Here is a 26457-nt window from a genome sequence, read left to right as displayed (position 1 = left end):
TCATTAATATTTCATGGGAAGGTCATCTCCCTGACCAAGTGTTTTGTTAATTTTCGGGTCGATCAGAAATCCAATATGGCCGCCATTTTGTAAAACTAATTCAAACTTGAAGTCAGTTCTGCTGGGCGGATTGAACTAAAACTTTGTAGGAATGATCGATTCATGGTCCTGACAATGTGTTGTTATTTTTCGGGTCGATCAGAAATCCAATATGGCCGCCACGGTCGCTATTTTGAAAAACTATTTCAAACTTTGAAGTCAAGTTCTGCTGGGCCGATTGAACTGAAACTTTGTAGGAATGACCGATTCATGGTCGTGACAAAGAGTTGTTATTTTTCGGGTCGATCAGAAATCCAATATGGCCGCCACGGTCGCTATTTTGAAAAACTATTTCAAACTTTAAAGTCAAGTTCTGCGGGGCCGATTGAACTGAAACTTTGTAGGAATGATCGATTCATGGTCCTGACAATGTGTTGTTATTTTTCGGGTCGATCAGAAATCCAATATGGCCGCCACGGCCGCCATTTTGAAAAACTATTTCAAACTTAAAGTCAAGTTCTACTGGGCCGATTGAACTGAAACTTTGTAGGAATGACCGACTCATGGTCCTGACCAAGTGTTGTTATTTTTCGGGTCGATCAGAAATCAAATATGGCCACCACGGCCGCCATTTTGAAAAACTATTTCAAACTTAAAGTCAAGTTCTAATGGGCCGATTGAACTGAAACTTTGTAGGAATGACCGACTCATGGTCCTGACAAAGTGTTGTTATTTTTTGGGTCGATCAGAAATCCAATATGGCCGCCATTTTGAAAAACTATTTCAAACTTAAAGTAAAGTTCTGCTGGGCCGATTGAACTGAAACTTTGTGGGAATGACCGACTCATGGTCCTGACCAAGTGTTGTTATTTTTCGGGTCGATCAGAAATCCAATATGGCCGCCACGGCCGCCATTTTGAAAAACGATTTCAAACTTAAAGTCAAGTTCTACTGGGGCGATTGAACTGAAACTTTGTAGGAATGACTGACTCATGGTCCTGACCAAGTGTTGTTATTTTTCGGGTCGATCAGAAATCCAATATGGCCACCACGGCCGCCATTTTGAAAAACGATTTCAAACTTAAAAACAAGAGGCCCAGAGGGCCTTTATTGCTCACCTTAATATGTTTAAAATAATTGGTATTAAGTAGGTGCTGTAAGTACATATGAAATTTCAGAAAGATCCATCCAGTACTTGAGATATAGCGAGAACAAACTTCAAACAGAACCCCACCCCTATATGCAACTTAGGGGGGTCATACCCACCAATTATACAAAATTGAGTCCCCTTGACCCAAGGATGCTCTAAGACTAAATAAGGATAAAATCCCATTATCCCGATGTTCGAAGAAGGATTTTAAAGGTTTCACCTCTATTTCTCCTATTGGGCCCTGCCCTTCTGCCCCTTGGGAGACCACACCCACTGCATGCTTATACAAAATTGAGTCCCCTTGGCCCATTGATGCTCCAGACTAAATTAGGATAAAATCCCTTAATCTCTATGGTAAAAGAAGGATTTTAAAGGTTTTACCTATATTTCCCCTATTGGGCCCCGCCTCTCTGCCTCCAGAGGCGTCAGACACACTGTTTATACAAAATTGAGTCCCTTTTGCCTAAGGATGCTCCAGACTAAATTAGGATAATATCCCTTAATCCCTATGGTAGAAGAAGGATTATAAAGGTTTTACCTATATTTCCCCTATTGGGCCCCACCCCTCATGTCCAAGGGGGGGGGGCACACCCACCGTTTATACAAAATTGGTTCTCCTTTACCAAAGGATGCACCACACCAAATAAATATGGAACAAATCCTTTCATTCCTACAGACGAAGAATTTTAAAGAATAATTTGCTGTTTCCCCTTTTGGGCCCGCCCCTCAGGCCTCTGGGGGGCCACACCAACGGTTTATACAAAATTGGTTCCCCTTCTCCCAAGGATGCTTCAGACCAAATATGGAACAAATCCTTTCATTCCTACAGAAGAAGAAGGATTTTAAAGAATTTGTTATATTTCCCCTGTTTGGCCCCGCCCCTCAGCCCCCAGGGGGGCCAGACCTACGGTTTATACAAAACGGGTTCCCCTTCACTCAAGAATGCTTCAGACCAAATATGGAACAAATCTTTTCATTCCTACAGAAGATGAAGGATTTTAAAGAATTTGCTTTATTTCCCCTATTGGGCCCAGCCCCTCACCCACAATTCAGTCGTTCATGACTAGTAGCGTTTTAAAGGAAAAGTTGATGGACGGACGGACGGACGGACGACAGATGAAGGACGCTGCGGTATGGCATAAGCTCACCATGGTCCTTTGGACCAGGTGAGCTAACAAGTTCTAATAAGCCGATTTAACTGAAACTCGGTCTAGGAATGATCAGCTTGTGGTCCTGACAAACTTAAGTTAACGTTATACTTAACTGTTTTGTACTCAAATTAGTACATATTTCAACAACAAAAATAAATACTGTAGGACTCAGGTGACCGTTTAGGCCCTTGGGCCTCTTGTATGAGTTGATAGAACTTTTTTCATTATGGTTCTTAAATAAAATCAATATTTTTACATGCTCTAGGACATATGGTCTCCAAGTTTAGGACTTTTTTAAACGACTGCAGGAAAACTTGGTCGTAAATGTGAATGTTTCTTATTCTGTAATTATTATATGGTGAGGATCGAAATTGTTTATGTGTTATAACCAAGAGAATAAGTTTTGCCAGGAAATGGCTGATAAAGGTGTTGGAACTTTAATATTTCGTTCTAGAATGTCTAGGTGTAAGGGAAATGTTCTAGAATGTCTAGGTGTAAGGGAAATGTTTTTTAAATTTTCTCCATTTAACTTAAGCCTCCAGTACGATCAGAATCTTTCATTGTCATAATGTCTAACTGAACTACAGAAAAAGAATAAAATAAACAAAATTGTATAATGACATCGGGGCCTATATTCATAAATGCTTAACTGGACTCGACTCAATCCAACAAGTACCTCACTTAAAACATGCCATGCAGTCAAAAAGTTGAATATTGACATGGAAAACGGTATTCAACTTTATTTCTCGATCATTTCTTCAAAATTATGGACAAAATGCATTTTGTGTATATACAACCAGAACAAGAAAACAGGCTTTGATTTGAACATGAATACAGACCCAGGTATCGGTCATTTTCAAAGATGGCAGTTAAGAAACAATTGATTTAGCTTGCACTCTGAAAAGTTTTGACTGCCTATGAATGTCCAGTTTATCTGAAGATCTGAATGATGGTGGGCTAAAAATGTTAGTAGCCTGCAGGCTCAACTTAAGGCAAATTAACCACACATTCATCGACAATGACGTCAGCTTTTCTGTTGGTTAAATAAGTCATCACATTGTGATCGAAGAAGTAGACAATTTCTTGAAGAAGTAACTAGGATTCTTTTTTTATTTCATACAACTTTAAAAGAATTGGTTTGGCTTTTGTAGATATTATGGTTAAATGATCATCAAAACAGCATGATATTGGTTCTACGGTAGAAGGAAAACAAAATATTTGCTGCAATATCAGAGAATTGAAGGAAAAAACCATTTTTTTTAACAAAATGATGCATTTCCCCTCATCTAAAACGGCTTGGACAACATTTTTGCACTTACCTGACCCTTGGCCCTAAGGTGAAGGTCATGGTGACCTAATAAGGTACTACAGTGCATTGAAGACCTCCTGAGCGTGATGCAGGTATACTTCAAGTTTCCATATTTTTATGATTTAAAAGTTACAAGTCAGACTATATAAGAAGAAGAACCAAGACATGGAAGGAACAAGATATCCTAGAGGGCTCTGGGTGCCCACCATAGTACCATTAGTTCTGTTGTTTTCCTCTTCCTTTCTCTTATCCGTTCGATCAGTTTGCCTATCTGCCATCTTAATCAATCTTTTGACCAACCTCAAAAGTTAACATGCACAACTCAGGACCACTGCATGAGTGAAGGGGAACTTACCATATCAAATTTGAGAAAAATTCCCCAAGTTAATTCTAAGAAAAAGCAATTACAAACTTAAACTGTAATCAAATATGCGTAACTAGGGGTGATGAGGAACTTTTGTGTCAAATTTGAGAAAGACCTCTCCAGAACATTCTGAAAAACAGTGCTAACAAACTAACTCCCATTCAAGATGACTGCCTGTCATCCATTTTGGTTTTGTGATCAGTCCCAAAAAACGATATGCATGACTAGGGATCTTGGGGAACCTTCATGTAGAATTTGAGAAAGATCCCTCCAGTACTTTCCAAGGAACATGCTAGCATACTTTAATTCAAATTCAAGATAGCTGCCTGTTGGCAATCTTGGTTTTGTCATCAGTCCCCAAAAAAATGATATGCATAACAAATGACAATGGGGGACCTTTATATGAAATTCGAGAAAGATCTTTCTAATGTTCTAGGAAATAGCACTAACAAACTTTAACACTCAAATTTAAGATGGCTCCATGTCGGCAATCTTGGTATTGAGAACGAGGGATCATGGGGAATCTTCATGTGGAATTTGAGAAATATCCATCTAGTACTTTTTGAGAACTTGAGATGATGAACAAACTTAAATTTCAAATTTAAGATGGCTGCCTGTCTGCCATTTAGGTCAAATTATATGAGAGAATGAACAAAAACAAACTTCTATTTATAAAATGAGATGTTTTAATTGCTGATGTTTCATGATAGTTCAAACATATAATATTTACAACAAAGACAACAATTATCGCATAAAAATGACACAGTCTCTTATCCTGGCAGTCGTTTTCCTTGTCAACAATGTCCATCATCTTTTCTTAAAGCCATATTTCTTCCTTTCATAGAATAAGTCTGTTTTAGCACTTCCTAAGTTAACAATCTTCGGACATCCGTCTCTCTGAAAGATACAAATATTACAAAGATTGTTAATAATCAAAATAAAAAATGTGTTAAATATAGTTCAAACTTTTGATACGGTAAATGAATAGCTTCATTGTCAGTTTTCTGCTATAGAACAGCACATTTTATAAGGATGCAGGAGTTGTTTCCCTTTACAAACATTCAAGGTGTGTGTTGATTTGGAAAATTATTCAATCAAAGAAAAAACCATTACTGGGACAATGACTTTCAGTCTGATTAATTTTTTAAACATCTACATGAGATAAAATACATGTTTTTTCACACCGAGTCTGATGGAAATCGGATGAATCAACATATTTTAATCATAAGCTATAAAACCAAAGCTATATAACTTCTACATTTGTAAGCAATTATTCTGATGTGTTTTTATAGGTTACAACTTAACAATGATACGTTTTCTGTTTTAGCTCACCTGTACCATTGGAGGGATTTTATCCAAATTTGGCCAGGAGCATCCTTGGGAAAAGAGGGCTAAATTTTGTATCAAGAGTAAGGGTGTGACCCCTCTTGGTGCAGAGGGTCGTGGCTCAAAAACGGAATTTGAGGTTTAAATTTGTAAGTTCCTTCTCTTCTGTACCATTGGAGGGATTTTATGTAATAAGAATAATTTCCCATGGTTGCTTTATTATCCAGGTGAGCGATACAGGCCCTCTTGGCCTCTTGTTTTCATGATTGGGGTGAAAAATGATCCTTTGCTATTCTTATAAACACTACGTTTACTCGGTAATCAACATATTGAGTTATGGAAGAACTTTTTGAAACAACTTTGGAACCAAATATTTTCTTCAGGCTGGTAAGTATAGATTATGAGAAAAAAAGAACTTTTCATAATAATGTACCAGCAGTGCTTATATTTAGCCAGAGTCATGAAGTGCAACTAAGGAGACACAGTGAATAATATACATGTACTTGCTTTGTATTAAAGACCTACGACAGATTTCAATACTTAAAAGTTTAATAAACTGACTTCATGTTATATTCCCTTAAATGCCATGCTTTAATAGGATATGTCTAACTTTGCATTTAAGTAGTTTAAACCAGTTATTGTATGAGCAGGTTTGTACACCCCACGGAAGAAAGTAATCAACAAAGCTTATCATATACAACATTATGTTGGGAAGCATATACTTTACATTTAGTTCGATCATTGTACATGCAAGTTTAATGAGATTGGATAAACAACACTTGCACTATTGTATATATATACTTACAACTTTTACCTATCTTTGACCTATGACCTCAAACGTCTGAGGGTCCAACCCCCGGCCGTGTCCTTGCATTGCACTATCAAAAATCACAACTTTCACCCACGACCACTGACCATAAATTTCAACCAGATTCAACTTCTTGATATGAATTTTTGTCTTGTCAATTATGGACACAATATTTCGCCTTGGAAGACAGAATTAAAAGAAAGGAAATCCACATAATTTCTTTCATACTTACATCTTTTTCCATTATTGTACATTCTTTGCAATAGTAGGCGTCAGAGACTCCAGGCCCCCCGCAGATTACACATCGCCCCTGGTAGGAACCGTAGTTACACTCGTCGCATATCCTCACCAGCGTACACGGCCGCACGTACGAGTCGCATATTACACACTTTCCATCACCTAGATAACAAAACAAAGTCCAATAAATCAGTATATCTTGTTTTGATTTTTAAAATCTTTCCTTGGACTTAATGTATGATCAGACTGAATTACAAATCATATGGGTAATTAATTTCCCTATGACAAATTGTCTACCTATGGTAGACAAAGATACTCAGAGTACTGACTGTATATTCCCAGTACATTTGTACAATTGTATAACTAAATGTGTTCAACTATATTTGATGTAGTCCAAGTTTCCTCTGTCCCTGACACAAGACTTTTAAACATTTTAACAGATAGATGTCTGGTCCCACACCATCATCTTTCTGTCAAAATCTATGTTTGATGATGGTACATTTTAACATACACTAATAAAACCTTTTTTTGCTTTTTCAAAACAACTCTTGAAATCTATTTAAACAATATGCAAGACTTGCATAACAGTGCCTTTGAAGTATATTACCAACATTTTACCTAATGATAATGTAAGTTTTTCCAGTCGAGTTAAAAATGCATGGTTTGTGTAAGTGCCATTTGTTAAAGAAGGATTTTCAAAACAATTACTAACATTCTTTTCTCTTTGAAAATTTAAATTCACAATATAAGAATTACTTACATTTCTCACAAAGTCTTCCAATAGCTGAAATAAAAAAAAAAGTAGAAAGTTATTAAAATGTACTATACATTTGTAGGTATGGCATCTGAGATTGTTCAACTTCAAACATGATGAAAAGTTATTCTTATCTTTTTTTTAAAAAGGAAACCTGAAAGATAACCAGTCTCCAATTTTAAATTTATCATGAAGAAGTTTTTGCTTTGGTAACTATACAAAATCATATACAGTTCTATTGGGCCCTGAATTATATATAAATAATACACCTACAATGCATCAGCGAATTGTTTATCTTGAGAGCCAGTGCCTCCTGTTAACATGTTTCATGATACTTTAATAGAGTGGTTATTAATAATACCAGTTGTGCAAAATGTCACCATGCATTTCTTCTTGTTCTATCAGGAAAAAGAAAGATTGTTTTCAGGATAGACCACTTAAAAAAATTGATTCAGCATGGAATACAAACACACACCTTAGATTAGCATGGAATACAAACACACACCTTAGATTAGCATGGAATACAAACACACACCTTAGATTAGCATGGAATACAAACACACACCTTAGATTAGCATGGAATACAAACACACACCTTAGATTAGCATGGAATACAAACACACACCTTAGATTAGCATGGAATACAAACACACACCTTAGATTAGCATGGAATACAAACACACACCTTAGATTAGCATGGAATACAAACACACACCTTAGATTTGTTTCATATCAAAGTTTGTCACATATCAAGGAAAACTATGGTAACTGTTTTGCACAAAAAGTTGTGACAAGTATCACGAAACATTCTGTACCTTGATTGTTGTGATTTCACAACCCATGCAGTACTATATATGTATACACATCAAAAGTATCTACTGAGAAATACATACCAGATAAGTAGGTAGGCAAGTATTTTGTTTTTCATTTCATCATGACTTAAATAAAAAGTTTATCCATTGAAATGCAACCTTAATTCTGAAGTACATTGGATTGAGACACAAATTCTTTGAAGAATTTTTCCATTGTATATAATAAATATATATATACCGGTGTTAGGACGAGGAATAGTGATAAAGATATAAGTGGGGTTTTAATGTTTTTTGTAGGGGTTTTATCTGGTTTAGGTTTTTTTTTATCTGGACTAACAAGAATGATAAATATAAGTTGGAATAACTTGTTTCATATTTGTTGTAAAAAAATAAATAATATTTTTATCTAATTTTCTTCGTCCTGTTATAAATTTGGTCACAATCGCCTCATTTGAATTAAGAAATTCAACTGAGTTTTTTACTGTCATAAACCACATTCAAAGTTTTGGCTTTTTCTTTAATTTTACCTATTCTTATTAATGCAAGTTTTCTTTTTTTTCTCGTAGTCTATACAAAATGCGACAAAAAAGACTCATATCTTAAAACGTTGTTACTTTGCAGGCCAATTTTGTAAACAACCATTCTTTCCTGATTAATTGAAATATAATTCATCACCATAACATTTGTAGCGGCTAAATGAATAACATAATTTTGTTTGAGGAAATTGTATTAAAAATGTGTGGTAAAAGAAGGAAATGTCGAGTGGAAGGATTGATTTGTTCAACTTGTTGTTGGTGCAAAACGTCAGACGTTCGTCGGACGTCGATGTCTGTTCTGATCATGTGTATATGATTTTCATGCACATATACATTTAAACTCAACAAACGAATGATAAGAATTACTTATTTTATATAAAGAAAACGGAATAATTATGGATCAAACACATTCAGTTCTATCAATAATGTAAATAAACGTACCAACGCCGGGCTGCTTCCTACAAAATATCAAATCTGGATGATGCTTCGCCATGTTGAAATTGAGTAAATAATTTTACGAAATGCTGTTTTAGTGGAACGCAAAATATATTAATAAACATTTATCTATATTTTATAGAATTACCTGTTTCAGAAATATGATATTAAAATTTCAATTATTGTTTTTATCAATGATTTTTTTTTTCTTGTTTAATGAAATATTAATATATTTTTGGATTAATCTTTTGTTTCGTAAAATGTTTCCTTTTGTAAAAATGCAATATAGTACAATTAATGCAGAATCATAAAAACGTTTTGTTCGGAGAGCATTTTAGAGTAAGCTTTTAAACGACTATAACCATACAAAATCCAGCATGGGGGAACCACAGAACCTACTGGAGGAAAACGAAGAAAACGTGACATTTAAATCACTGGTACGTACTTTGATGAATATTTTTCTAAATGACTTGTCGTGTGTTTGTTAAATTTAAAACGAAGTATTGATATAGTGCTCACAAGAGAGGCCTGTTCGAACTACGCACCAATGGGTAAAAGGCCAACACACAGGTGTTCGTTACAAATGTCTGAACTACACATATGCTATACTGATATTGGTCACAGCACACATAAACATACACATGATAATGTGTGCTGTGACCCATATCAGTAAAGCATATGTGTATTTCAGACATTTGTAACGAACCCCTGTGGTTAAATATTGGGGGTGGGGGTCTATCTTTTACACTTAATGTGTCATTTAGACTGAATGGCTATATATAGCTATAGGCTCTTATTACAATTTATATTGGTAGTAGTTGTAAACAGTAATATGTGTTTGTAAATATTTTTATATAGATACATACTATATAATCCCTATTTGTTACAAAACCATGTGATTGGGTGGAATGAACAGAATATGTATCTCCAGACATTTAGGATCGAACCTGACTTTCCTATTTCTAATTTAGTTCAGCTGATCATGAGCTCAAGGGAATGTCCAGTCCCCACAGGTAGGGCGTAAGAATTGTACCTGCTGCCCCCATTGCATGATCATAAGAGGCGACTTAATTTGGGATCTTATCTTTTCTCTTCTTTCTAAACAACTTACTTCTTCCTAATGTCTCCCCTGACAATGCCTTACTTTTGGCCTTTAGTTGAGTGTTAGCCCCTGTGAGGAAGGCTTTGGGTTCTGTCCCCTGGCCGAGACATACCAGAGTCTGTAAAATTGGTAGTTTCTACTCCTGCTTAACTCTCAGCAGTTTAGGAGTGGGACGACTGGTTCGCCCGTTATCAGTTGAATGAGACCGGGTGGGGTGTCCTGCTGGGTGTCTTTGGCAGTACATGTATGTTTCAGTGAGGTAACACTATACAGTCCACATCAGTTCCGCGCTATCACAAGGAGACAAACACGAACATATTGCAGCCTCCCAAAACACACACGCATACACTACACGCATGCATCTAGACACAGGGGAGGTTGTCCTTAAATGACCATAGCTGTTGATAGGACGTTAAACAATACTGAACTAATCAAGGGAAATTCCCTCTTTGCCAAAGCTAGTATATTAAAGGCAAATCAGGCACCTTAAATATACTGGATGCTTTGGTAGCAATGATTGCTTAAGCGCACAGTCATTTCTACTGCATGCAATCAAGCGTGAGCTTCAGATCATCCACTCTCTGGAGGATTTTCGGTTCAATCGGGAAAAAGAGAATGATGTTGTATATCCCTCCGATGGCACAGTGTTTTTCCCCGGTGCGTTTTCCTCCACCAGAAAAACAACATTTATTCCCTTAGCTCGTCGTTATATAATATGTTTGTTGTTGACAATGTACACAACATTAGATAAAGATTATGAATTTATTTATTTACTACATATCTCAGATACAAGATATATATAATTGCTCTGCAGCATATGGTAAAATTGACCAGCTTTGGTTTTGGTTAAGCTCCTCAGCAACGAATCTTCAACAAACTGGTATTGGCAAACAATTGGTAAATTTTTGTATTGTCTTTAAATTATCAACCATGAGCCTTTATTTATCATGACACATATGATTCCAAGGTTGTAGAGATCTTGAAGATATACAAGAATCTTTATTTTTTGTCGTATATGAATAACATCGAAATCCAGGGGTTATGCTCAGACAACTACATGTACGCTCCCTGTGTAGAGAACGTCGGTGATCTTAACCCCTGGATATCGAGGATGTAATAACATACAATATTAGCTCTGTAGAGCTTTTCTTAATTACTACAAAGATGAAAAGCAGAACCCTTTGATTTTGAAGTTACTCAATGATGCTATTGTAATTAACAAAAATGTTAAACTTAGAGGGACTCTTACAGATTTATACAGAATATTCAAATTTTTCGCTGATGCAAAAGTAAACATTCCACTTGTGGGTTCAATCCTTGTACCTAGTTGTAGACATCTGCTTTAACAAACATAGTTACTGGAGATATTTAGTTTGTAATACAATTACATGCAAATATAATTGAAAAGTATAGCAACAAAGAGAATAAGTTGCAGTTGCTAAGTTTGTTCAGATGAATGACCTTGACCCACTTTCAACCTGATATCCTTGTTCGACATTGAAGGTCACAGGCCTCATATGTTTAAATCTTTTAATAGGTTCTTACGAATCAAACACTAATATTCTGCTTGTAGCTGTATTTTAGTCCACTTTTAAGTGGTGCGGTGTCCGTCCGTCGTCAATATTTTACTTTAAACAACTTCTTCTCAATAACCGAAAGGCCCAGGGAACTGATATTTGGTCTGTTGCATACTGGGATGAAGGGCTGCCAAGTTTGTCCAAATGAATGACCTTGACCCACTTTCAAGGTCACAGGGGTCAAATGTCTTAAAATCTTGAAAACAACTTATCAATAAACGAAAGGCTCATGGTACTGATATTGGGCCTATAGCATGCTAGGTCGATGGGCTACCCAGTTTGTTGAAATTAATGACCTTGACCAACTTTCAAGGTCACAGAGGTCAAATGTCTTAAAATCTTCGAACAACTTCTTCTCAATAATTGAAAGGCCCAAGGGATACCAAGTTGTTCAAATGAATGACCTGGACCCACTTTCAACCTAATGTCCTTGTTCAACAATTTCAAGGTCACAGGCGTCATATGTTTAAATCTTTTAATAGGTTTTTATGAATCAAACACTGATATTCTGCCTGTAGCTGTATTTCAGTCAACTTTTATAATTACAAGTGTGATATTAATACCACGTGAGTGATGCAGGCCCATTGGGCCTCTTGTTTTATTTAATTCCTTCCAAATTTGGATAGTAGTACTAGAAGCAATAATGTTTAACATATATAACAAGTTTTTAGCTTACCTGACCCGAATGGCAAAGTGAGCTTTTGGCATGGTGCGGCATCCGGCGTCCAGTGTCAACCTTTTACTTTAAACAACTTCTTCTCAGTAACCAAAAGGCATAGGGTGATGATATTTCGCCAGAAGCATGCTGGGATGAAGGGCTACCAAGTTTGTTCAAATAAATGACCTTGACCTATATTCAAGGTCACTGGGGTCAAATATGTTAAAAACCTTTAAACAACTTCTTCTGAATAATTGAGAGTCCTAGGGTGATGATATTTGGCCAGTAGTATGCTGGGATGATGGGCTACCAAGTTTGTTCAAATATTTGACCTTCATCCATTTTCAAGGTCAAAGGGGTGAGATATGTTTAAAACCTTTGAACGACTTCTACTTAATAATCAAAAGGCCAAGGGTGAGGATATTTGGCCATTAATATGCTGGGATGAAGGGCTACCAAGTTTGTTCAAATGAATGACCTTCGCCCATATTCAAGGTCACAGTGGTCGATATATGTTTAAATCTTTAAATGATTTGTTCTGTATAACCAAAAGGTCCAGGGTAATGATATTTTGCTAGAAGCATGCTTGGTTGGAAGACTATAAACTCAACCTTATGTCCTTGTTCGACATTCAAGGTCACGTGCATCATATGTTTAAACCTTTAAAAGGTTCTTATGAATCAAACACTGATATTCTGCCTGTAGATGTATTTTAGTCCACTTTTAAGATTACAAGTATGAGATTAATACCAGGTGAGCGATTCAGGCCTATTGGGCCGCTTGTTTTGTCTGGTTTCAACTTTCCTTGTTTTGAGAGGTCAAAGGTCACGAATGAATTACGTTACTGAAATGGCTAAATATCGGAAATGGAAGGTATTTTGTATACACATATACATTAAAATATTGTAGGCATTAATGCAATCTAATCTACTGAAAGCTTCCAAGGTCATAGGGTAAGAGGTCAAAGGTCACAAATGAATTACTTTACCGAAATGGCTAATCATCCAGGAAACAGTAGGTATTTTGTATACACATATACATAAGAGTATCATAGCCAATTGTGCAGACTTTATTATGACAAACTTCCAAGGTCATGAGGTCAAAGGTCACAGATGCATTTTGTTACTGAAATGGCTTATTTTGTCAGAAATGGTAGGTATTTTGTATACACATACCTTAGAGTAAATGTAGCATTGATGCAAGCTACATTGTGACAAAATTCCGAGGTCTTTGAGTCAAAGGTCACAGTAGTGTAGTTTGTCTTTTCCAGAGGTCTGACGATATGACATCTGAGGTTAGACTTTTTCATGATCATTGATCACTGATCTTTCTATATATTTTTACCTTGTTTATTTAGCCCCTACAGGGGGCAACAAGCAGCCGGAATGCGGGGGATATTTAGCCCCTACAGGGGGGTATTAGTTAGCCCATAGGGGACAGTTCTAGTTAGTAATATGCAACACTGTCTGGTTTTGTATGTCCAAATAACAAGACTCGAATTAATTCTGCATGTGAAATGCAAATAAATAGACACTCAATACAGTTTTTAGCTCACCTGGCGCGGTGTCCGTCGTCCGTCTGCCGTCCGTCCGTCCATAAGCTTTTCCTTTAAACAACTTCTTCTGAAGAACGAACAGGCCTAGAGTCATGATATTTGGCTGAAAGCTTTGTTGGTAGGAGCCCTACAAAGTTTGAGAATGAAAATGACCTTGACCTGTATTCAAGGTCACAGGGGTCAAATATGTCAAAAACTTCAAACGACTTCTTCTAAAGAACTAAAAGGTATAGAATCTTCATATTTGGCTGATGGCTTCCTGGGATAGAGCCCAACAAAGTTTGAGAATGAAAATTAGTTTGACCTACTTTCAAGGTCACAGGGGTCATATATGTCAAAAGCTTCAAATGACTTCTTCTGAAGAACTGAAAGGTATAGAATCTTTATTTTTGATTGATGGCTTCCTTGGATAGAGCCCGACAAAGTTTGAGAATGAAAATGACCTTGACCTTCTTTCAAGGTCACAGGAGTCAAATGTGTCAGACACTTCAAACGACTTCTTCTGAAGAATTGAAAGGTATATAATCTCTATATTTGGCTTGTAGCTTCCTAGGAAAGAGCCGAACAAAGTTTAAGAATGAAAATGACCTTGACCTTCTTTTAAGGTCACATGAGGCAGCAAAGTTTGCGAGGGAAATATTTTTAGTGCAATATAATATTTAATGAGAATATTTTGCTATGACTGCTTAAATATTCAGGTGAGCGATACAGGCCCTCTTGGGCCTCTTGTTTAGCTCACCTGGTCCGTCAACTTTTCGTTTAAAACACAACTAGTCCTGAACGGCCTGTAGATTTTGACTAAATTTGGTCTGAATCATCCTTAGGCCAGAGGGACTCAATTTTGTATAAACGGTGTGTGTGACCCCCCTGAGGGCAGAGGGGCGGGGCCCAATAGGGAAATAGAGTTAAAACCTTTAAAATCCTTCTTCTACCCTAGGGATTAAGGAATTTTATCCTAATTTAGTCTGGAGCATCCTTGGGTCAAGGGGACTCAATTTTGTATAAATGGTGGGTGTGGCCCCCCTGGGGGCTGAGGGGCAGGGCCCAATAGGGGAAATATAACAAATTCTTTAAAATCTTTCTTCTTCTGTAGGTATGAAAGGATTTGGTCCATATTTGGTGTGGAGCATCCTTGGGTAAAGGGAAAACAATTTTGTATAATCGGTGGGTCTGGCCCCCCTGGGGGCTGAGGGGAGGGGCCCAATAGGGGAAATATAGCAAATTCTTTAATATCCTTCTTCTGTAAAACCCCTCTAGGGGCATAGCTCTGTTTGAAGTTTGTTCTCGCTATATCTCAAGTACTGGATGGATCTTTCTAAAATTTCATATGTACTTACAGCACCTACCATGTATCTTTACTTCATACCAATTATTTTAAACATATTCAGGTGAGCGATACAGGCCCTCTGGGCCTCTTGTTATATTACATTATTATTTTTTGCAAAGTGAAACCAAATTCTAAACTTTGACCCTGAGTGATGCATAAATTGTTTTGCAGGGTGTGGTTGATGTACTTTGTGAAGCTTGTGAACTTCTGAAATGGAAAACGCCAACCAAAATTCAACAGGAATCCATTCCTATAGCCCTTCAAGGTGAGAAATGGTTTCCCTGTGTCATGTATCAAATTTTGTTCATTATTGTATTCAAAATTGCTTTATTGCACAGGTATAAATTTGTGTTCTCTGAAAACAATTTTGGAATAATTGTTACAATATTAATGAACATACCATAAATTTGCGGGTATAGTGCGCAGGAACGTTTTTGGGGTCAGATTTGGGAAAAAAAATTGAAAATAGAAATGAAAATATTTTTTTGGGTAAAAAACAATCCTAAAAATAAACAGTATCAAACAGGAAAAGTAGCATCAAAGGTAGCTTGGTGTTTATAACGCCGATTAATTAACGATTGATTGATTGGAGTCAACAAGCCCATAAAGGTCTCCCTACCGCTTGGAACGAGTGGATGATGGACGAATCCTGCAGAAACCAAACGAGGAAAGTGTAGGCCTAGCTAGGCCTAATTCCGATGCCAGATAATTGCCGTTCAACTTATGTTTCGACATCTCAGCGGTTTTCTCATAATTACGAAAATGTAGTGTTTCAATTATAAGCTCCGTTCCATGTTAGTTCTGTGGTTTTTTTGAACAAAATCGCTAAGCCTAGTGTGCATGTTTTTTCCCGGCCCACCTTCATGTTTTGACGTCATCGATAACCTCGTGAGTTATTTCAATATTTTGAAGCATCATAAAAATAGTGTATTCTGCTTTTATTATTTCCCTTCGAGTAGATTTGAAAGGGTTGTGTTGAATGTCCACGCTTCTAGTATAAACATATTTTTTATAATCCCTTTACGGTCAAATCAGTCTGTAGTTCTAACGGTGCAGTAGGGCTTCACGCCACGGCACATGTTTGAGGAATGAAAACAACACGGTCCCTCGATCGCGACTGCAAGTAATTTCAATTAAATTGCAGTACAGTAGAGCTATTGTTAATCGGTAATCACTGATAGAGTATTAGCTAATTACTGCATTGCAATTTGTATTAACTGTGGTGTTGAGAAGTGTCAATAACTTTCGCTGAAGCATGGCGATCCTACCTAGCCTATTGTCCAGGATCAGACGGTGGTTATGCCCTCTGGTCATGATCAATTTACCTGTAAAATGTTACCTGTGCCCAGCTAGTGTTTGTCGCCAAATAAGCAGTCATGACCACAGATTACCGATTTTAATCATTTAAGAGAAGGTAAGAATTGTGTCACCGAAGAATTTCATTAGTTGTTGTTTTTTAATCTTCAATATTATCATATATGACCGACGACTCAAAATAAAACTATTTGAAGGGAGGTAATCCAATATGGTGGACCAGAAACTCGAGAACGATAACCCAAGAATGACTTGTTCCTGCGTATAGTGCGCATCCCCTTTTTGACATGACAATATTTACCTAAAAAAGTGTGCACTATACGCGCAAATTTACGGTAATTTATTGAAATCGCAAACTGAATACAATTAAATTTACCGAGTACTGTAGATATGAAGGGAAATAAACATTGTACAAAATATTTAGAAATGCTGATGAAAAGTTCTTGGGAGAATTCTTAGACTTTTATTATTAAATTTTAAGAACTATAGAAACCGAATAACTTGAAATCCGGCTTTAATATATTTTGACAGGTAAGGATGTCATAGGTTTAGCTGAGACTGGGTCCGGGAAGACTGGATCTTTCGCTCTGCCAATACTCCAGTCGCTGTTAGAAAATCCACAACGTCTCTACGCCCTTATTCTCACACCCACCAGGGAACTGGCCTTTCAGATCTCGGAACAGTTTGAGGCTCTGGGATCAACCATTGGTATCAAATGTGGTATGTATGCCGGTTTATATGTCTATCCTGAAGGATATTCATATTTCAATGATAAAGTTCCAACTATAAAAATTATACTGGCCAATCTGACCTCATGGGTAAAAAGTTTCTTCTTCTCTTTAATATTGGTCTAGATTACAATATATGTATTATTATTACAAAGTATCATAATTTTATGCCATGGGTTATTTCCAAATATCTTCAACAGATTCTGCTGCTTTTTTTCCTTGCAAAAAAAATATTATTTGAAACCCATATAATAAAGTAATAATTCATACATGTGACAGAAACAGATTGTAAGATCTCTGGGAGTATCCAATGGGAGAAAATTTAACATTTCTACATTTCTAAAAAAAAATCATGTGATTAATTTATCATATGTTTCGTTGTTTACTTGTAGTTTCATTGACTGAAAACTTGTTTATTTTCCAAAATCGTGAATGATTTTGTATGTAATATTTTTATCTGTTTGACAGCTGTCATTGTGGGAGGAATAGACATGATGACCCAATCGCTAATGTTGGCAAAGAAACCTCATATTATAATTGGTAAGTGTGGTGTGTGTGTGTGTCTAATTACACATTTGATATTCTCTAAGTGTGCAGTATGTGTATAATAACACATGTAATAATCGGTAATTAAGTGTGCAGTATGTGTATAATAACACGTGTAATAATCGGTAATTAAGTGTGCAGTATGTGTATAATAACACGTGTAATAATCGGTAATTAAGTGTGCAGTATGTGTATAATAACACGTGTAATAATCGGTAATTAAGTGTGCAGTATGTGTATAATAACACGTGTAATAATCGGTAATTAAGTGTGCAGTATGTGTATAATAACACGTGTAATAATCGGTAATTAAGTGTGCAGTATGTGTATAATAACACGTGTAATAATCGGTAATTAAGTGTGCAGTATGTGTATAATAACACGTGTAATAATCGGTAATTAAGTGTGCAGTATGTGTATAATAACACGTGTAATAATCGGTAATTAAGTGTGCAGTATGTGTATAATAACACGTGTAATAATCGGTAATTAAGTGTGCAGTATGTGTATAATAACACGTGTAATAATCGGTAATTAAGTGTGCAGTATGTGTATAATAACACATGTAATAATCAGTAATTAAGTGTGCAGTATGTGTATAATAACACGTGTAATAATCGGTAATTAAGTGTGCAGTATGTGTATAATAACACATGTAATAATCGGTAATTAAGTGTGCAGTAATATAATGTATACATGGAATTTTTCGCCTCTCACCAATGAAATCAATTTTCAATTATACCGCAGCAAAAATTGACCTGTATACAGCATATGTATACAGTTACATATGTGATGATTTGGAAGTGTTATACTCATGTTATTACATATGATTATTTGTAATTGAGTGGCATATAATTCAATGACACATGCAGTAATCAGTAAATGTTTGGTATAAAACCTAGCAAAAAAATCATCAAATTACAGATAACAAATTGAAAACAAAAATTGGAGAAAATCTACGACAAATATGAGAATTACCATTGTTTATTATAGGTTTGTGTCAATGCAAGTTGAATAAAAAAATAAAACACAGAAGTTTGTAATTTCTACTATTCCGTATTTGCGTATTGCAGGTATTGATTGTTACGTCATTTGTTTGTGAGAGTAACGTCATCAATTTTTGAGAAAACGTCGTCATTTTCTCACAAAAACTAATGACGTAACAATCAATACCTGCTCACAAGAGAAGATAACTCTGCAATGCGAGATTGGAATAGTAGCCAATTTAGACACAAAGTTCAAATGATAAACAAACTGAAAATAACTTGGCCAATATGAACATTATTTAACATTGAAGCTATCATTCACTTTATGTGTAAAAATAATTTTGATGATGAGACTTTTAATGTTAAATGTCACTTTTATTCTGCTATTTCTTTTTGATGTCATTGAGCAAAATTCTTTGTCACATTTCAGTCATTGTCGATTCAGCAAAATAATTTTCAGTAATAGTTAGTTTATTTTTTTGGATGTTTTTGACAGCTACACCTGGACGATTGGTGGATCACCTGGAAAATACCAAAGGCTTCAACCTTCGTTCTCTAAAATACCTGGTGAGTAATGGTGGCCAAGTTTGTATTAGAGATCACCTTATAGTGGTAATATAATTCACAAAAGTTTTGATATATTTCTCAGTTTGGAAATAATATGTTGATGGTTATTAAACATGAAGCATGCAATATGGATGTAACGGATTTGCGTTCATACCGGCATGAAAATTTAAAAAACGCCGTTCAATCCCTGTAAGTAAACTCTTGGAGTTGAAAAAAATAAAGTATTGATAATTTCAGTACCCTTAGTGTATCACGATACAGGCAACCAAAACAATTCAAAACAATACGAAAGAAAGTATCAAAATACAATATGGTACAATTTATCGTTGCAGTCCTAGTAGATTTATCTATTAGGCAACCACTCCTTCGAGTCTGTTATTGTGACGTACAAATTACATCCGAATAGGAATTACTAATTCTGAACTAAGCTTAAAAGTCTGAATGAATTACATTTCATGAAATGATGCCAAAATATTTGAAGATACCAGTAGAGTTCTCACAATCATCTGATGTATGTTTTTCTTCACCATTTTCCATAAAACCATTTTACCTTGAAATTGTTGCTGGTCAACAATTGTCATTCTAACCCTAAATAATCTTTTCCTGATCCAGTTGAAAAGTTTCGAGATTTTCCAATGTTTGAACATTTGTAGGTAATGGATGAAGCAGACAGAATATTGAACATGGACTTTGAACAGGAGGTAAGCCATTCTTATTTTATTCATAAGGGACACAAAATATTTATTGCAATGTAAAAATATATGGGAAAAAATAGATGAACATTTAAAAATTACATATATACAAGTATATACAAGTACAATTTTTTTTAAATTGATGAATCAAACATGTATTTCAGACTTTTAAAAAAAAAACTGATTTAGGAATCGAACATGTATGATTCTAAGAAAAGCTATTTTTCCCAAAAATAAGTTAAGATTGTTGATGATCTTCATATTAACAAGATCGTTCTGTCAGGATATTTGATTGGACGTCACAGTTGACCTTGATTCTCTTTGACCAGGTTGACAAGCTACTGAAGGTGATACCCCGGGAACGGAGGACGTACTTGTACTCAGCCACCATGACAAAGAAGGTAGGTGTGGCGCAAAATCATTTATCAGCCGATCAGGAAAATATGTTAGAATATTCTTAGCGCAAATGTTCTCACTAAGTTTTGAAACAGGTAGTTGAAGGAGAAAAAATAGCTGGTTAAATGTTCACATGACTTATTCATCTTCTGAAGAAAAAACCCAGTCAGTTTCAAGTCGATGAATAAAACACTATTTATACCTACAACCTGATATTAATGAAGACATTGAGATCGCGACTGAAAATTGGTAAATTTGCACAACTTCAATGCAGAAAAGTGTCGGTTGCATCGTGTGGTAAACGAATCTAATTTCAAACTGGGATTTTGTCGCACCCTCTTAAGTAAGGGGAGGTAATACAACTAGCATATTCAGTCATGATATAGCCCGGGTAGTGACTGCAGGTGACTGTTTGTGCTGGCTACTCTCTGTGTATACAATAGGAAGTGAGAGGCTACTGAAGACGGGTAAAAGAAATCAAGTGAAGCAACTTAAGATCCTCTTTATGTTTAACGTCGTAAGAAAGTTATTTTTGCTTTTATGGCAGTGTTGGCATTTAAAACTCATTTGCAAAGCATTATTTTATATATTCCCAGGGTGTCATGAAAACAAACAATTCTCAACACGAAAATTGTAAACAAGTGTTTTAGGATACAGAAAAGTTATAACTTTTATTTTGAGGTGGAAAAAGAAGTTGAAATTATTTGAATTCAATTTTTGTTTTGATTTGTAGGTTGCAAAACTACAGCGGGCATCACTCCAGGACCCTGTCAAGGTGGAAGTGTCGTCAAAATATCAAACTGTAGACAAACTTATGCAGTACTATATTTTTATACCCGCTAAACACAAGGTATGTGTGAAGGGAGAAGTGTGTGAAGGGAGAAGTCCACTAGAGTAACCTCCCCTGTTCTTATTGGGATCAACCTAAACAGTACACAAACACTAGCAACACCTGGGCTGTTTGTTTATGCAGATCAACCGGTTTGTCTATGTTTTAAAATAACATTTTCGGGTATAAATCCTGGCGGACCTGCCAATTTTTATGCAGGCCTTGCAAGGCTTTTTCAAGGCTCGCCTGAATGCAGCATCAGATTTCAAGGTCCTACCTTGTTTCATAAATGAACCTGTTCAATGGCCCAGGACTGTTTTCATTTATCGCAATCCAAACAGTTGAATCTGTTGGAACAGAGTTGTTCGTTTATGAAAAAAGTTCGGACCTAGTAATATGATGCTGTTTTCAGACGAGCCTTGACAAAGCCTTGACAAAGCCTTGCAAGCAAGGCCTGCATAAACATTTGCAGGTCCACCAGGATTTATACCTGTAAATGTTATATTTAAAACAGACAAACTGGTTGTTCCGCATACACAAACATGCCCCTATGGATAGTGCTTTAATTTCTCAGGTGTAGAAGTTCACTAGTTTTAATAACAAAAAAGTAAGGTTTAAATTCAAACAACACTTATGTAAATACTATACCGCATATTCTTTGTGTTTTGCTAAATAAGTAGGGGTAAATCTTTCTCTAGTTCTCTTTGTTTTAAACGATAAAAATGTCTTATATGTGCTTGAAATATACTGTACATATGTATAATTTATAGTTGTTATTTCTGTTTTCTTCAAGGACGTTAACTTGGTGTACATCCTGAATGAACTGGCCGGAAATTCCTTCATGGTGTTCTGTAGCACCTGTGCAAATACACAGCGAGTGGCTCTCATGCTGCGTAACCTGGGAATGACCGCTATTCCGCTACACGGTCAGCTCAGTCAGGTCAGTAGATGGTCAACAGAGGCTGATTGATCATGTATTATGTAACGTTCAAGTGAAAAACTGAGTCAGTCTCCCCTACCATCAGAATCAGTGCAGTGAGGTATATATGTATTCAGTTGTGACAAACGAAAGTTTTTGTGCCACAGATAATTTAAACGTATAAAATATGACCATGTGTCAGAGGTCAGTTTCTTTTTCTTCTCACTAGGCTCGATAGAGGGTTCAGATCTTCTATGACATTTATCCTACTATGACCAACTCAATGTCTTAATATGTTTTACAAGGAAAAGATAGAAAGCATTTAAAAATATTGCCCCATCAGTGGTTTTCACTGTTACCTGGCAATCTTTGATTGGCTGAGAGCGGCATGCAACAGCTATTCCACTTTAGCCTTCATGATAAAACTTTAAAGATAAAACAGCATCATCAGACGTCTCGTTATGTCATGGTTTGAAGAAATTTGGGAAGCAGGTAATATCGGGTATCATTCAATTTTCATTGAACAGGTTACAAAACATGTTCCATCAGTCAAGAGTCAATAATTTCCCCCCTTCTGTGTCATAACCATCCCAATAAACTGTCTGCTGCCAAGCAGAACAGTTAACCATTTCACCACTGTAGACCATAATGGACTCATCCAGATCAATGCAGGGTATAGTCTACTAAAGTTGCATAGGGGTGAAAGGGTTAATCGGATTGGTCCCAACACTGTGGGAAGTATTTACAGCAGCATGGGTTGCTCTCAGGGATAGGTTACCACATATTGTCTTGTCTGTCGTGAAGCCAGGCAGTGGTCTCTGTTTTCTATTAGCAGTGGTCTCTGTTTTCTATCAGTGTGTTTCATGTTACTAAACCACTTGGTGGATATAGTTAAGGTCATGGATTGGATATCACACTGTTGGGGCTGCAATGATATGCATATCTCACGATACGATAAGTGTCACGGTAAGATGCTTACAATATGATATGTATCGCAGTACAATACAAATAGTTGTTTAAAAAGTCAACCTCGTAATTCCTAAACGTTTTCTTCAGGTTGGTAAGTTTGGATTATGAAAAGTTTCTTGTTACACAACCAGTAAGTGTTTCTATGTGACGTTACTTATTGGTTGTGTAACAAAAATCTTTACATAATCAACTTCATAATGATTGAGTTCAGGAGTTCATCAAGTTTTGTTATAGACTTCAATAGTAAATACTATCGATATATATTTTTGTATTATTTCTAGTACTTTTGGGTATGACTGCACAGTGGACCACATCTTTACTGAAGGATTCAAAAAGAAATAAGTACACTTTTTGAGAGATTGATAAAAAAATATTTATAATTTCAGTACCGTAAGTGTATTGCCATACAGGCAAACAAATCAATTTGTTACGATACACAAGAAAGTATCGTGATATGATATGATATATCATTGCCGCCCTAGTATTTCATGGTGCAGTTTTATGCATTATTGTGCAGGTGATATCACCCTATGAGAAACATGACTTGTGGAGGGGAAACACATATTTTTGTTGTTTTATTCATTCACTCCTATCAAATCAACTGTTATATGGATGAACATTTGTTTTTCTTTTCTACAGGCAAAGAGGTTGGGTTCACTTAACAAGTTCAAGAGTAAAAGTCGCTCCATTCTTATAGCCACGGACGTGGCCAGCAGGTAAAGTTATAACTCTCATAGGAACAAGAAGAGTGTGTTCTGTGTATTTGTCAAATTTTGTGGTCTGATGAATTTAAGTTCTCAGAGAAATATCTTTATTATCTTATATATCATATAAGGACTTCCTGAGCAGGCATTTTCATCTGTGATTTATTTATATGTCCTTTTTTCCTTAAATATGGCGGCATGGTAGTCTAGTGGTAGGACACCGGGCTCTTGACCGAAGGGTGGCGGGTTTGAGTTACGGCACGGCACTGTGTTTTATCTTTGAGCAAGATACTTTAATCCGCTTGTTCCTGTCTACTCAGCTGTAAATGAGTATGTGGTTGGGCAGTGCTAGAATTGTTGAATGCTAGCTGTTAGCGCGGAAATGGCAGCTCCGGCTGTATGCTCCCCAGGGAGTTGAGAAAGGTATTGGCTGGTTGCAAAGGCCTTATAACCACGGATAACAATTTGTGAACCGCTTTAAGACGACCTATGAACTAGGTTGTGATAAAGCAGTATATAAGAACCTCGAATTATTATTATTAAAAAACTTTTTTTTTGTGTGGATGTACAATGAAAAAAGAATCATAATTCTAAGGACCTAATTTTTTGGAATCAGCTAATTTACATCTATTTTCACTTGAATTATATATTATGGAAATACATATTCAGCATAAAACAAAACCATCATGAACTAATGAAAGTATAGATAGTCTATGTATTTCTTGTACTAAGGGCAAGTGAGCTTATGTCATGGTGCGGCGTCCGTCGTACGTCAACTTTTCCTTTAAACAACTTCTGAAGAACGGACAGGCCTAGAGTCATGATATTTGGCTGAAAGCTTCCTTGGTAGGAGCCCAACAAAGTTTGCGAATGAAAATGACCTTGACCTACTTTCAAGTTTACAGGGGTCAAATATGTCAAACTCTTTAAACAACTTCTCCTGAAGAACTAAAAGGTATAGAATCTTTACATTTAGCTGGTGGCTTCCTGGGATAGAGCCAAACAAAGTTTGCAAATGAAAATGACCTTGACTGGCTTTCAAGGTCACAGAGATCAAATATGTCAAAACACTTTTAACGACTTCTTCTGAAGAACCAACAGGTACAGAATCTTTATATTTGCCTGGTGGATTCCTGGGATAGAGCCCTACAAAGTTTGCAAATGAAAATGACCTAGACCTGCTTTCAAGGTCACAGGGGTCAAATATGTCAAACGCTTCAACGACTTCTCCTGAAGAACTAAAAGGTATAGAATCTTTACATTTAGCTGGTGGCTTCCTGGGATAGAGCCCAACAAAGTTTGCGAATGAAAATGACCTTGACTGGCTTTCAAGGTCACAGGGATCAAATATGTCAAACACTTCAAACGACTTTTTCTGAAGAACTAAAAGGTATATAACCTTCATATTTGGCTGGTGGCTTCCTGGGAAAGAGCCCGACAAAGTTTGAGAATGAAAATGACCTTGACCTACTTTCAAGGTCACAGGGGTCAAATATGTCAAACTCTTTAAACGCCTTTTACTGAAGAACCAAATGGTATGGAATCTACCTTCTTCAAGGTCACAGGTGTCAAATATGTCAAAAACATCGAGCGACTTCTGAAAAATTGAAAGACATAAAATTTTAATATTTGAAGAACAACGATGACCAAAAAGCATACAATCTTTTAATAATATTTGACTGGTAGTATCAACAGATGGAGCCGACAAAGTTTGCGAGTGACAAATTTGTAGTACAATATAATATTTAATGAGAATATTTGCTATGACTGCTTAAATATTCAGGTGAGCGATACAGGCCCTCTGGGCCTCTTTTTCTATGAGTACTCTGGCTTTCCTCCACCACCTTATGATTAGCTGGGAGTTGAGTGAGCATGCGCTAGAGAGAGGAGGTCCATCGATCTCGAGTACAAAATGTGCTCGTATTTTCATAGTTTAAGGCCATTATTCAATCACCAAATTGCATTTTTCAATCATATTTAGTCATAATATGGATAATATGTTGATATTATAGGGTGAAATCTACTGTAGGGGTAAATTTTCAGTAAGTGGCTGAAAACTGGTCATTGGGTGGTGTGGGGTAGGAACGGTGAATAGTCTTGCAATACGTCAAGCCGTCCGGAAGACAAGTCGTCCGTAGGGTTTTTTTCGACGGGAAAGAGCTGGGCGAATAGTCTTGCAATGCGTCAAGTCAAGTCGACCGGAAGTCAAGTCAAAGTTGTCCGTAGCATGATCATGTGTCTGGTAAAATTCTTTGTAATCGCGTCATTGCTTGGTCTGTTGTGTCAAACAAATACCAATGCAGACCCTTGTATCAATTCGTCCGTCTCATTCCGAGACTGGCACTTAGAAAACAAGTGCTTGACCAAAACCATTGATTGGAATAGTGTTGTGCCTCATGAAATAACATCAAAGTGTTACCTTCATATAGAATGAAAGTAAATCATGAGTGTCATCATCCCCTGTACCTGTTTACAGACTTTACCATCTCTGACAAAAAATCAAATGACCCTGGCTATGACCATATGCTGTACAAATTGTTTAAGCCCATGAAATCTATACCAAAATTAAAGTCAGGGAGAGCCCTGTATTTCTTATTGGCCTTAGTCATACTAAACTCAAATGACGTCGAAATCAATCCTGGCCCAAAAAACAACAGTACTAAGTAT

The 26457-nt window shown here is 36.3% G+C and overlaps 2 protein-coding genes across 2 annotated transcripts in view; one reads left to right on the top strand and one right to left on the bottom strand.

The window, feature by feature from the left end:
- Nucleotides 1-4676: 4676 nt before the first annotated feature.
- Nucleotides 4677-8993, bottom strand: LOC110465610 (PHD finger-like domain-containing protein 5A). The gene is made up of 4 exons (XM_021521555.1): nt 8928-8993; nt 7145-7168; nt 6380-6546; nt 4677-4910 (listed from the first exon to the last, which is right to left on the bottom strand). Exons 1-4 carry the CDS (start codon nt 8977-8979, stop codon nt 4821-4823), a joined length of 333 nt encoding a protein of 110 aa, XP_021377230.1. The 5' UTR covers nt 8980-8993; the 3' UTR covers nt 4677-4820.
- Nucleotides 8994-9248: 255 nt separating this feature from the next.
- The window catches only part of LOC110465608 (probable ATP-dependent RNA helicase DDX47), a 20019-nt gene continuing 2810 nt past the window's right edge, over nt 9249-26457 (top strand). Inside the window, exons 1-10 of the mRNA XM_021521548.1 lie at nt 9249-9358; nt 15312-15405; nt 16986-17174; nt 17651-17722; nt 19211-19281; nt 19935-19982; nt 20303-20374; nt 21103-21219; nt 21992-22138; nt 23726-23802. Coding sequence (XP_021377223.1) covers nt 9299-9358; nt 15312-15405; nt 16986-17174; nt 17651-17722; nt 19211-19281; nt 19935-19982; nt 20303-20374; nt 21103-21219; nt 21992-22138; nt 23726-23802 — 947 coding nt within the window. The 5' untranslated portion in view covers nt 9249-9298. The remainder of the gene's footprint in view (nt 9359-15311; nt 15406-16985; nt 17175-17650; nt 17723-19210; nt 19282-19934; nt 19983-20302; nt 20375-21102; nt 21220-21991; nt 22139-23725; nt 23803-26457) is intronic.

This window comes from Mizuhopecten yessoensis, unplaced genomic scaffold (genome assembly GCF_002113885.1).
Source record: "Mizuhopecten yessoensis strain PY_sf001 unplaced genomic scaffold, ASM211388v2 scaffold11093, whole genome shotgun sequence".
Lineage (NCBI taxonomy): Eukaryota > Metazoa > Mollusca > Bivalvia > Pectinida > Pectinidae > Mizuhopecten > Mizuhopecten yessoensis.
Note: the sequence above shows the minus strand (reverse complement) of the source record. Positions and strands in the feature narration are given on the sequence as shown.